The sequence below is a fragment of the Athene noctua genome, chromosome 1 (assembly GCF_965140245.1).
Source record: "Athene noctua chromosome 1, bAthNoc1.hap1.1, whole genome shotgun sequence".
Taxonomy (NCBI): Eukaryota; Metazoa; Chordata; class Aves; order Strigiformes; family Strigidae; genus Athene; species Athene noctua.
The window spans coordinates 208,109,343-208,121,932 of record NC_134037.1 but is presented as its reverse complement, the minus strand read 5'-3'; the positions used below and the strand labels follow the sequence as shown (position 1 = coordinate 208,121,932).

Below are 12,590 nucleotides of genomic sequence, written 5' to 3'. Positions count from 1 at the left end.
TCACCCACTGCCCAAGTATCTGACATTATTCAGCTGCTGCTCCTCAAACTGGATCGCAAGATGTGCGGTATTCTCTTTGATCTCTGTCTAATTCTTCCTGATTCGGACCCTGGCTTCTTTTGCTCTAGGAATTCTGGTTCATAATTCAGGAAATACTAATCTGTGAGGCCAATTCTGCCAGCCATTACCCAAACTAAATCGTGACTGAAGTACAGTACAGACAAATAAGTCTCCCTCCAGCAACTGAAACGCTGCTGCGTATGTTCCCAATTTCCACTTCAGTTAATTCAGTTTCTACTTCTAAATGACTCATCAAATCCAACCCTTAAAATGTTACTGCACTGTCTACAATGTGGATGCCATCAGGTTTAACTTCTTACTAAAATAATAGTTTTTCTTTATCAAGTGAGTCATAACAACTTACTCCCTCCCCTTATATTCTAATTTAACCTGCTTGAAAAAATATAGAATATAAAATCATGGAACAATTCCTGATTTCTCAAATATTCTGGCAATTCTCTGGGAAAATCTTAATCATTTTGATTACCTTCCACTTGGAACTATATACTAAGATTAGAGACTCAAGTTACAATTATACAATTTGAAGTAAATTAAATCCTCACTTAACAGACAGAAGGATGCGCTACTGGAAAACTAGTTAAGCAACTTTCCCACTGTACTTGCCAAATTGGCTGAATTGACAGACTTTCAAAGAGTTTCAAAGACTTATTTTTTCAGCTTAAGAGCTCACAATCTCTGATCTCCTCCAGAGTACAGTGAAAGAACATTTGTATGTAAACTATTTCAATTGGGTCTAATTCAATTACTTCTACAATCTTGATTGAAGCTCTTTTCCCACCCTCTAATAATCCTTAATAATCCTCTTACTATCTGTGGATAATCAACAAGATCTTTGTGCTACTCTCCATAAATATCAGAAATTACAGCCTACCCACAGGCTGCATATAATACACTACACTGTCTTAAGGCACAGAGTTATATAAAAGGAAACTAATACAGACAACCACAGGAAAAGAGAGCAATGGAGGGGCTCAGATGTCATTTTAGCAATTGCCAAGGGTCACTGTGGAAATACTGGGCAATAAATCACCTGGGTGAATTTAAAACTTTTAACTACAGTTTTCCACAGCAGTTAAAGAAAAGAAAGAGGGCTCAAGTTGTGTTTTGGAAGAGCTTATTTCTCCCCACCATTAAAAAGGAAGCCTCTAACCCTAATGAGGTGTTGAACTTGGAAATCTATAATTTAGTGATGTGAATACACCCATTGAGGAAGCTTTCAATAAAGAACCATCCTCTCTGGCTCCACGCAAGAGAGCAAAACTCTCAATCAAGGATGTTCAATCAACACAGGATCCTATAATCTGATGGAGGAAAGGATTATGTGCATGGGAAGAAATGTCTCTGGAACATTAGCAAGTTTGCAAGCCTACACATGGATGTAAAGGAAAAAAAATCCTTTAAAAAATAGGAATACCAAATAAAACAAATTTTTTTAAAAAATAAAAATCAGAGAATCTAAAGCAGGATAATCACCTTCTACTCATGTGCTGGAAAGAGACATAACATGAAAATTAAATGATGAGAAATATGCACCTGAACTCCTACAGTTGTCTTTTAGCACTGAATGCTCTTATACTGTCAAGTAAAACTGCAAATATTGATTGAAAATCAAATTTATGAGGAAGTTTTAATCACATGCTAACAGACCTCCAAAATTAAATGTCTTGGCATACCAAACTCAGATGGCCTTGAGGAATAAAACTCACTCTCATCAACTAGGGAATTTCTGAGCTGCTACCTTTCTCCCCTCCACCCTTCCCAAATAGCTTGAGGGAAAAGGAAGCAAAAGTACTACCTGAGGATACTATCATTTAGCACAGAAAGTCAGATTCCATATGTTTATGAGAAGGGCAATGTCTGCTTATTGATTCCTTGCTATCAGTTTACAGAACTGTGAGGATGAAACTGTTCAATTATAATTACTACAGCATAATAGTTGCTGTTTTTAAACACAACCATAAAAGGAAGCATAAAAACCCCCCAGAATTCATAAAGATTAAAGGTTCTTTTCTTAGAACCTTTATGATATATTTTCATTCCTTCACCCTTGCTACAGAAAGTTTTTAAAAAACAAAAAGACAAAGAAGTAAACTGCACTTATTGACATGTGAATACACAGAAACAAGTACAGGTCATATACCAAGCTGTATCTTTCCAGGATTACCTTCTTAAACCATTCACAAGTTCTGCAAATGACTTTTCCCAAGCATACATCTTTATTATCTTCATACCACTTATAACTTCATTCATGGTCCTAATCCTGACATCTGTTAAGGCAGCTGTCTTGCTTCTGTAAAAAGAAGTAAAAATTCTCTGATTCTTACGAGAGACTATTTTTGATCGTGTAACATACTCATATTAAGTTTTTTCTTTTACCTGTAAGGGGAACACATATACTTGTAATTGCATTAAAGAGTCTTCCTAAAATAGTATCCCAAAGCTGACACAGCAGACAGATTTGGTACATCTGTATTCCTGGTATTCCCTATTCTGAGGGAACTGAGAGTTGAATCAATGTTCAGAATATGTCAGCTTCCACAAATACATAGTATTTCTTAAACAACATATTATGTATAAACAACCTCCAATAAAGAAATTTACAAATATTAAATTTCGAACTAAACAAAAATCAGAAAATTATTTTTAAAAATGGTTTTGCAATGGCAAAATAACAGCTCCTATGAGATGTAAGACTCTTTTGATGTTGTTAAGGTAATAGGCCTCTGTGTCTTTTGAAGATTAGCTCTAGTTGAAGCACAGAGTACTTAGTAATGTTACACAAGCTATAATTTAGGAGAGCTAATCTAGATATGGGTTGGTTTAATAAATATTCTTTAAGCATTAATTGTAATTAAAACTAAATATATCTATTTTAGTCCCACATTATTTGCACTGATGAACAAACTGGAAAATATATGTAATTAAATAATAAAGTCACAATTTTAATTAGGAAAAAAGCATTGAAAGTTAGAAGCCATGTAATGAATGCATAAACCATGCTACTAAAGCCTATTACAATTCTGAATTAATTCATGTAGACAAACATATATTGCACATAGTGAGCTATCGTAGGCCATATTCTGATAAAACATACCTTTTCTTGCCAAATTACTTATTTTTGCATATTTTAATGAAACTAACGATTCAGAGATAATTTTTTTTTTTAATTTAAAAAAAAAAAAAAGCGCTCTTTAGAAGGTGTAGCTATGTTTTGTCATCTTAATCTGTCCCCTGTAAGATTTCTCTGATGCTCTGGAAGAAATCGCCATGTTTAAAGAACTTGAGTAGAAAGAATTTCAGGTGTCTGCTCATCATTTTAAAAAAACTGCTCAGCATCAACATTCCTGCTGAAGCAGGTTATTAAGAAATATTTATAAAAGAAAACTGATGAAAGAAATGTAGGAACTTGGCCCTAATACAGTCAAGGCTTCTTAGTAAGACTGAGGAAGATAGCAAAGATAATCTTGTTCCATGTCAGTATGGTTGGTTTAGGCTAAGCTAAATCCTCTTTTCCTTTCTCAAAAAACCCCAAACCAGTAAAACAAAAACAATTCCTCGAAGAATGTGAGAGAGCTCACCCCTTCTTCCTCCTACTCACAACACCACTGCAAAAGTCAAAATTTAGCATGTGTTATTCATATGTATGTACATGAACATACATATGTTCATTCATATGTATGTTCATGTTCAGCAACGAACAACAATTCTCACGTGCAATCTTCTGAAACAGTCACCTTTCAGGCCTAACTTCCACGCGTGGCTCCAGATAACAGAAGGTTGAAAATTATTCAAAAATAATGAAGTTAATGGAGGTTTCTTTTTTAAATGGTGTGAATCAAAGAGGCTGTAGTTCTTATAAACTAATTTTTCACTTTTTCCACTGAAATGTTATCATAGTATCATCCTCAATGTTCAAGAGGTTGAGGGGGTATCTTTCTTTGGTTTGGGGTTTTTTGGGGTTCGTTCTTGGTTTTTTAAGCTACACTCTACATTGCAAAAAGCGTATTTTGTATATACATACCAGAAGCCACAGTCTACAGATATTATAGAATGGTTTAAAGTACACAGACTTCCAGAGCAGTGATGGCAATTTACACCAGAGAAAGACGTGTTCCCAGTTTTAAAAATATTACGTTCTGAGTACATGCAGGTCAGGATGACTGGGAAACACACATAGCATGCTTAAGAGTGCAATAAGAAAGGAACTGAAAAATCTTCCAAGTGTCTGAGAAGTCCCCTCTATGATACTAATAACCATTCTAAATTAAGCAAGCTGCAGAATTCCATTTTGCTTTCATGAGGCATATTTGGTGGCTTTTAATCATGTCTGACATAACAGTTCCACATAGCTTTTCTCTCAAAAAAAATTAAAAGGGCTTTAAATGAAAATATTACAGTTGCATGGCTAAGCAGTGAAAAGGTTGAGCTCTTGCAAATAAATATATATAAAATGGTCTTCAGTCCCATAACTGAACTATTTCTCAAATAATGTATTAAGTCATGTGTATTTTGTAAAACTTCTAGTACTCATGCAGGAAAAAGCAGTACCGCGTAATACAGCATATACCATTCCATAGGATACTGAGTCTGTTTCAACAAACTCCTACAGCACTGAAGCAAATGCCAGCATCATACACTGATGCACATATATGTGTTTACAAGATTGGGTCACAAGTACAATGCCAAATAATAGCACAAATTAGCTGCCACACCAAGCGTGCCTAGTTTTTAGCAAAAGCTTTAATCCTTAAATTACTTCTTCATAGGCTGATTTCCTTAAATGCATGCAGATTCCCAGCAATTGCCATCTGAACACATTCATCGTTATGGAGCTGGAATGCATTTCAGTTTTTCTATTAACCAGAACTCCGTCTGTTCACTGCACATTTCTATTTACAAAGATCTGTGCACACCTAGACAAACAAAAGTTTTTCTGGTTAACAAATTATTTCCCTTGCTCTCCATCCAAACAAGTGGCTGTTAATGAATGGGGAAAAAACCCAAACAACATTATGCTGCCACTGATTAACTTCTAAAATACATACCTTCAAAAAGACATTTTTGTCACCTTGTTGTCTGACCCTGGACAAGTCCCTTAATCTCTTTGTGCCTCAGTTTCCCAACTGTAAAATGGGGATAATAATGCTTATCACCATGGATAAAGCACTAATTAAGTGCTAAGTATTTTAACTGCTGAGTCAAAGCTCAAAACCTCAAAAACCTGAAACTCAAAAAACCCAACAGTAAAGTAGCTTGATACTTACGCATGCATATCACACATGCGGTGAAAATGCACATATAAGAATATATTGGAAGTGTTCTATACACGGATTTTATCATAAAAAAACCCCTAAGAATTTGACAGAGAACACTGAATGGCTCATTATTTGAGAAACAGCATGTTAGCATAACTGAAGACTATTAAGTGGTTACAAATAGAAGGAAGTCTACAAGTTGGTCTCATTTTGTAATTCTCAGCTCTCTCTGCATACCTAGCCATGCAATGGCAATACCAGTCTAATTCTCTGGAAAACTTGTCTTAAAATACAACTTGAAAACAACACTAACTCACTAAAAAGTTTTACTTACCCAAAGAGCTAGAAGGAACCCATTCACCCTGAATACAAATGCAACAGAGATGCATAACACTAGTAAGCATATGTATACGCAGTAAAGGAACACAAAAATACTCCCATTTAGATTCAAAAGCCATTTATAAACTCATGATGTAAGTGGTATATGTTTAATTACACAAGAAAGTTATGAAGCAAAAACACAGAAGATAATTCAATATTCCCACTTGAGGCAAGTAGTTTTTTAGGAGGAAGTCACAGAAAAACTGATAGAAAGTCTGATAATGGAAAATTACTGCAAACTCATTTTATAATATGTCCACAGCCTAAAACCTTACAGTTAGAAACCTCATAGCTGGCATCAAAACCACCACCCTTTTTTTTTCCTTTCTCTCTCAGTTCCTTCCTCTTTTTCCTTTCTGCATCTCTGTATTGGAGGAGAGAAAGTAAGATCTTTGAACATGAAACCTTCATAGCTTTCTGCTGCAACTCCTGTATCACCCCAGCAAGCCAAACTTATGTCAGGACTGACAGTATTGTCTTTGTAGTAACCATTCCCTAAGCATCACCAGACAGATGCTGATCTCAGAGCAGTACTCCACCTCCATCCAGCGTGCACATTTTAAAACCCAGGAGAGAAAAAAACCTACAACCTAAGACGTGCAATCTTACCTTAGGGAAGAAAAAAGCCTCCCAATGCAGGTCTGGACAGGAAGAAGAATAATCAGAACTGCCATTCCTGCAAGACATGGCGGGCCTATCTCCATCCAGAGAAGTACTGTTACTGCTACAGCTTGAATTGGTCCAGCCCACAAGAAATGCAAGAAAATCGTTACCTAGGCAAACAGTTAAGAAACAAAAATTAGCTTTTGGTCTGAGATAAAAAATTAAACTCTAATAACACAAAGTTATGGAAGCACCTTTGCCTGTGGCAGGTACCAAGGCATCCAGTGAGAACTCTGCACCAGATTCAGAGACCTAAATGTACACAGAGGTGCCTGACCTCCAGAAAGTAAGCAAATTACCACACTGATTTTGTTTTATCTTCATGCACCAGCATTTCTCTGAGCTTAGGAAATCAGTAGGAAAATATTGGGGGGGAAGTATGTTTTCCTTCCATATTTTAAGGTATTTCTCTTCCTATGATGTTTGAGAGACAACTAGAAGAAATGTTAAGAAACACATAATCACTAATTCCCCGGATGACCAAGAAGGCCAATGGCATCCTGGCTTGTGTCAGCAATAGCGTGGCCAGCAGGGACAGGGAAGGGATCTTACCCCTGTCCTCGGCACTGGTGAGGCCGCACCTCGATTCCTGAGTTCAGTTTTGGGCCCCTCACTACAAAAAGGACATTGAATGACTCGAGCGTGTCCAGAGAAGGGCAACGAAGCTGGTGAAGGGTCTGAAGCACAGGTCATATGAGGAGTGGCTGAGGGAACTGGGGGTGTTTAGTCTGGAGAAGAGGAGGCTGAGAGGAGACCTCATCGCCCTCTACAGCTCCCTGAAAGGAGGGTGCAGAGAGATGGGGATGAGCCTCTTTAACCAAGTAACAAGAGATAGGACAAGAGGGAATGGCCTCAAGTTGTGCCAGGGAGCATTTAGACTGGATATTAGGAAGCATTTCTTTACAGAATGGGTTGTTAGGTGTTGGAACAGGCTGCCCAGGGAGGTGGTGGAGTCCCCATCCCTGCAGGTGCTGAAGAGTCGGGTCAACTTGGCGCTGAGGGTTATGGTGTAGTTGGGAACCGTCATTGTTAGGTTAATGGTTGGACTCGATGATCTTCAAGGTCTTTTCCAACCTAGATGATTCTGTGATTCTGTGACTAGCTGTACACAAAAACTTCTTAACCCAAACCCCACAGTTTCTTCAGCCCCTTGGAAAGATCTCTAATACTTCTTACCTGATCAAATTTGTTCACATCATTTGACAGAAGATTTACTATTTGACCAGTGGTAGTTTTTGCCATTGCTACGTTACTGAGACGAAGAGCCTAAAAAAGTCAGAACAATCTTAAATTTTCACAGCTTACAGACTACAGTACACCTATACACAAAAGTCTCAATAGACAAATACAATACTGAGACAAAAGCTAAATGTACATCTCAGCTTTTGCCTGAGAATATCTGTGAGTGGTTCAAGAATCTTAGATAATGTGGGTTAGGTTAAATGTTCTGAAGAAAGTCCTGAAGAGAGTTTAAAAAAAGTATAAAAGGAACAACTGTGAGAACAAGCGTGCCATAACTATCTTCATGTCTGAAGTGATCAAAAATGGGAAAATACAATATAGCAAGTTATTAAAACTAAAGAGCCTATAACTTTTCATTTGCATTGCTCTCCCCCACATTATGAGCATCTGTTCAAAACAGGAACAGAAAACTCCACCTGAAGACCAAATTAAAATAAGGACAATGTTTGGCCAATTGAAAGAATACTGTTTTGAATGAGATTCCTGACAGAAGACAAAAGAACCAAGTTATTTATTTTACACTACCAGTTCTTTCTAATGCTGCAAACTGTGCTTTCTGTCTTTGTAAATCAGAGTTAATATCCCTTTTAAAATTAATATTTCCCTTCTTAATAAGTCTTGCAAAATTATAAGATTTCTGAATTATATTAAGTTTAAACACATGATATGAAAAGCAGCAAGAGTAAATATCAAGTATTTTCACAGGTTAATAAGTTAATCAGCAGAAAACACTATGCAATTGTAAAATACCCCCTAAAAAAATCATATCTGGAAATATGCAGTCTGAACATTACTGCAAAGATCCAAACTGAAATTGTTCAAAGACGCAGGTAACAGGCCCTGCTTCCTTCTATACCCACTAGAAAGAAAAGTTTTGCAGCACAAGTAAAATGATATACAAAACACGTTACGCTTTTTCCTGTAGCAGCAATAGTTCACTCCTCAAAAACACTTCTCATTTTTAAGTGGTGCACAGCTACTTCTTCCTCTAAACAGTTATTATTAGGATTCCTTTTTGATCAATAACCTAACCTGAGAAGTGTTGTTTCAAAATGTTGTGCCAGTATTTAAAATCAGGTACAACATCAGACATTAAAGTACTATTCAACGCACCATTTCAATTGAAGTGCCTTACATTTCTTGCACCTCACTGTTGGGTTACAAAGATAGTAATCACAGAAAGAATCCCAACCCAACTTCATTTATACCAGCAGGCAGAAACATTTAAGACTCCACTAAGAAATTCCTCTGACATTCCATTAATAAATCTAGGATACTGGGTATATGAGAAACAAGATTTAATTATTTGAGAAAAATCATTGCTTCATTGCCTGTCTTAAACCATTTGTCGCATACATCTGAAATCCCCCACAAAGCTGCCTGCAGGTAATGTGGTCACAGTGCATCCACATTTTTAACATGTTTACTCTACATGACAGATCAAGGTTGGCAAGTTCCTAGAAAAGCTGTTAGATATCCATAGGCCATAATAATAGGAAGTCAAGTGATGTGTGTTTGAAGAAGTTGCCCACCAGGGTGTGTTTACAGCACCTACTGCTACTGACACTCCTTTATGATACAGACACATCTGCTATTTGAGATCCACCTAAGCCAGCTGGGAGAACACTGCACTGGTGTCATGTCCCACTCCCACTCAGACAAGGGAAAAAAATGACTCAGATTTGTAATTTTGGTAATTGCCCTTTCTACTACATCCAAAACACAGCATCATATAAGCTGCTATGAAGTAAATTAACTCTATCCCAACCAAAGTCAGTGCACTGTGGCTTTAAATACTGCTCTGACAATAGTATTTATAAATTCTCTCCAACAGTAAGAAATACTACTGAATATTATCTAGGGCCACACACCTTTTTAAAAAGCAACTGTAGTTTAAATTTACATTTTATTTTACATTTACCAATTATTCGTTTTCAGCACAAAGATCTGCTTGATTTTCCATCTATAATTTTTCCATACAGATGTATTTACCAGCAAGCACCCTTTCTCAAGGAAAATAGGTCTTAATTATATGAACTAATGAAAGCAGTTTGTGTACTTGATGTCTTAAGTTAAACTTTTTTTCTCCCCAGATGTAACTGTGCAGGCCCAGTTTCAATTCTTTAACCATTCTCTGCCTTCCATACTCCCATCTTACTGTCTTAATATCTTCCTGCCCCAATTCAAAAGCACATTAAAAAGGGAGAACTGACCATAGAAAGGAATAATACAACTGTCCAGTAAAATAACTTGACACTTTTCTGGCTGCTTTATGTCCCAACCAACTACTCCACAGCTTAAACTGCTTTAGTGTTTATTCTGAACCTCAAAGAACTTCTAAAAGTTAAGTCTTCAAAAAAATACTGCCACAACTAATCAGCCTCCCATAAGTAGTGTTTGGCTTTAAAACATGAGATTGTGAGTCATAAGACAGATTCCATTTTCATTTTTGTTATAAGCTTCCTGCGTGCATCACTAATACTTCTTACTGATCACAAAAATTCTTAGGAGTTTGAATACATGGTTTCTGCTAATGATATTTTAACTTTCCGGTAAACGAAAAATGGTCTAAAACTTGAGCATCTGAAGTTCTCCATTAAGGATGTTCTCTCATCCAACCCATTCATCCTTGCATATCCAAGTTTTTACTTACTACAGCAATTAATGAACACCGTAAAAGCACTTGCAAATTAGCATAGAGATTCTTTCAAAAGCCTGTATAAGGATAAAGAGAAAGTATGACCTATGTATAAGCCTCAGATAATGAAGACAAATGATTAGAAAGGTTTATCAATGTTCTGCTGTGACCTCAGCCTTCACCCTCAGGAGTAAACATTTATGAGATGAGGGGAGATTAATTTTCCACTTAATCACATCTCTAGAAAAAAGGGTGCACATTATGAACATTTCTTTTCCAAGCTTCTAAGCTAATATCAACACAGCAACAAACAACATCACTATATACATATTTCATGAATTTCAAGCTGTGTTATGATAATCAGTTTAGTAAATTAATACCTTAGAGAGATGTTTATGTACAAGAACAGTGTGCCATGTTAGAGCTCACTTCCCAGAGGATAATTTCCAAGGTATCAGAAGAGGGAGGAGAATAAATATGTGCATGAAAAGCACTCACTACTTACAGTAGGGACATTTTTACTCTTCACTTTACTGCTCTGTCCAAAACCTTCACATGACCTATACCAGTAGTACAAGTGTTTGCCTTAAGTGGGTGGTACCTATGTTTAATGATTAAAATAACATGAATTTCTTTATATTCAAAAGAAACTTTAATTGAAGAATCAGGACTGTAAACTTCTTTGCTGAGGTGAGAACTGGCAGGTCACTCACTATTCTAGCAGCACTAAAGCTAGAAAGACAGGGCATTTTCCCTTCCAGCATCTCCAGCATGGACTTCCTGCTTCAAAGCAGAGATGAGCTCAGTGGTTTGGGTATTGCCAACAGCTTACAAACAGGGAAGCAGACATTTACAGTTGGGTTACATGCTCCCCAGAGCACACCAAGGCCAGCATTTCATCCTGGATGTCGCTCAACTCCTTCCTGTAGGTAATACCCATAACTCCTCTTGTTCCACTGTCCATGTGACAGCAGCCTTGGCTCCATCTGTAGTCGAGGACAGATATTTCTTGATCAGGACACACAGACACAGCTTGCTGAACGTATATCCCTTCTCACACTTTGTTGGCTTTAATGAGGGACTCCAGTGCTCCCCCAGTAAAACCAGTAATTGATACTAAAAACCAGCTCTACCCTACCTTTAGGATTCAGCTTGATTCTGAACCTTGTCTCCTCTGTTCACTCCTCTCTTTCTTGCCCCCCAAGTAAGAGGGATAGTAAAGGGACCTACCTTCCTGTGAAGATGCCAAGCATCCTCCCCAGCCTGGAGCAGGCAGCAGCAGTACCACAATATGGCTGCCTCTCCCTGAACTAACCTGATGGATGCCCCAGAGAGAGGAGGGAGCCTCTCTGGCCCACAAAGGAGGCAACACACTAGTTCTACAGCACTGCTGGAATAAAATATAAATAAAACCCATCATTAACCACAACAGGGACAGGGCAGGGTAGAACACAGTGGAGCAATTCCCAGGCAACTGAGAGCGCTGAAGCAGATGTTGACAGCCAAGAATAATGTCCTCCCCTGGGATGAAACTGCAGGGCTGAGTAACTGCCAGCATCCCCTGGGAGCTGTGCCCCCTCCTGCTGTACGCTGAGGCCTCTTACCACTCCAGCACACAACCCTTCCACCACCAATGGGGGAGTTCCTCTCCGACAGCATGAGCAGGTGAAAAATCAGTGGCTCTCCCTAGGCTTTAGGGCTATTTAGTTTACCACCTTCATTAGGAGGACTAAAGCTGTCATTCAGACACCGTATTACCAAAAAAGAAAGCAAAAGCACGGGTATAGATGTAAGGTCTGATACATATTAGCATGCATTACTTTTCTACAAGTGAGTACCTTCAATGAAATTGCAAGCATGAACATAACAAGTAACTGTATTTTCAAACTCCCCTAATGAAATAGCTGTCAAATGCCAAATATACCTGTGAACAGGTTTGCTTACCTTCCGATAAATCATATGACACATAGCTACCCTCAGCTTCATGCCAGCCCGCTGTACATGATAGAAGTATAAGTGGTGCATTATGGCTAGAATAAGCGTGCACACAGACAGAGCAGCTGCGTAGCCATATGCAACATTCAAATCACAGTTTTCACAGTGTTCAAAATATTTAATAATTTTTCCCAAAATTATTGGCTGAACTATTTTGAGGGTTTCCTGAAAGAAAAAGATGGAAAGACAGTATTAACAATTTCATATCATGCCATGTTACTCAAGTTTGTAACGGGGCAAACAAGAGCCAAGTACAGCTGCAAGTCATCCCATATTATTTTGTCTTTATTGTGCTCTAAAACGTCAAGCCAATTTTTATCAACATATAATCCAAA

At 37.6% G+C, this 12,590-nt stretch overlaps 1 protein-coding gene across 3 annotated transcripts in view; it reads right to left on the bottom strand.

Annotated features, from left to right (window-relative positions):
• ABCC4 (ATP binding cassette subfamily C member 4 (PEL blood group)) overlaps positions 1–12,590 on the bottom strand; it is a 150,774-nt gene that overhangs the window by 121,416 nt on the left and 16,768 nt on the right. For all 3 annotated transcript variants that reach the window (XM_074911542.1, XM_074911551.1, XM_074911560.1), the window contains exons 4-7: positions 12,205–12,420; positions 7,557–7,646; positions 6,327–6,490; positions 2,246–2,371 (exon numbers count right to left, since the gene is read on the bottom strand). In XM_074911542.1, the coding sequence (XP_074767643.1) occupies positions 2,246–2,371; positions 6,327–6,490; positions 7,557–7,646; positions 12,205–12,420 (596 nt within the window). The remainder of the gene's footprint in view (positions 1–2,245; positions 2,372–6,326; positions 6,491–7,556; positions 7,647–12,204; positions 12,421–12,590) is intronic.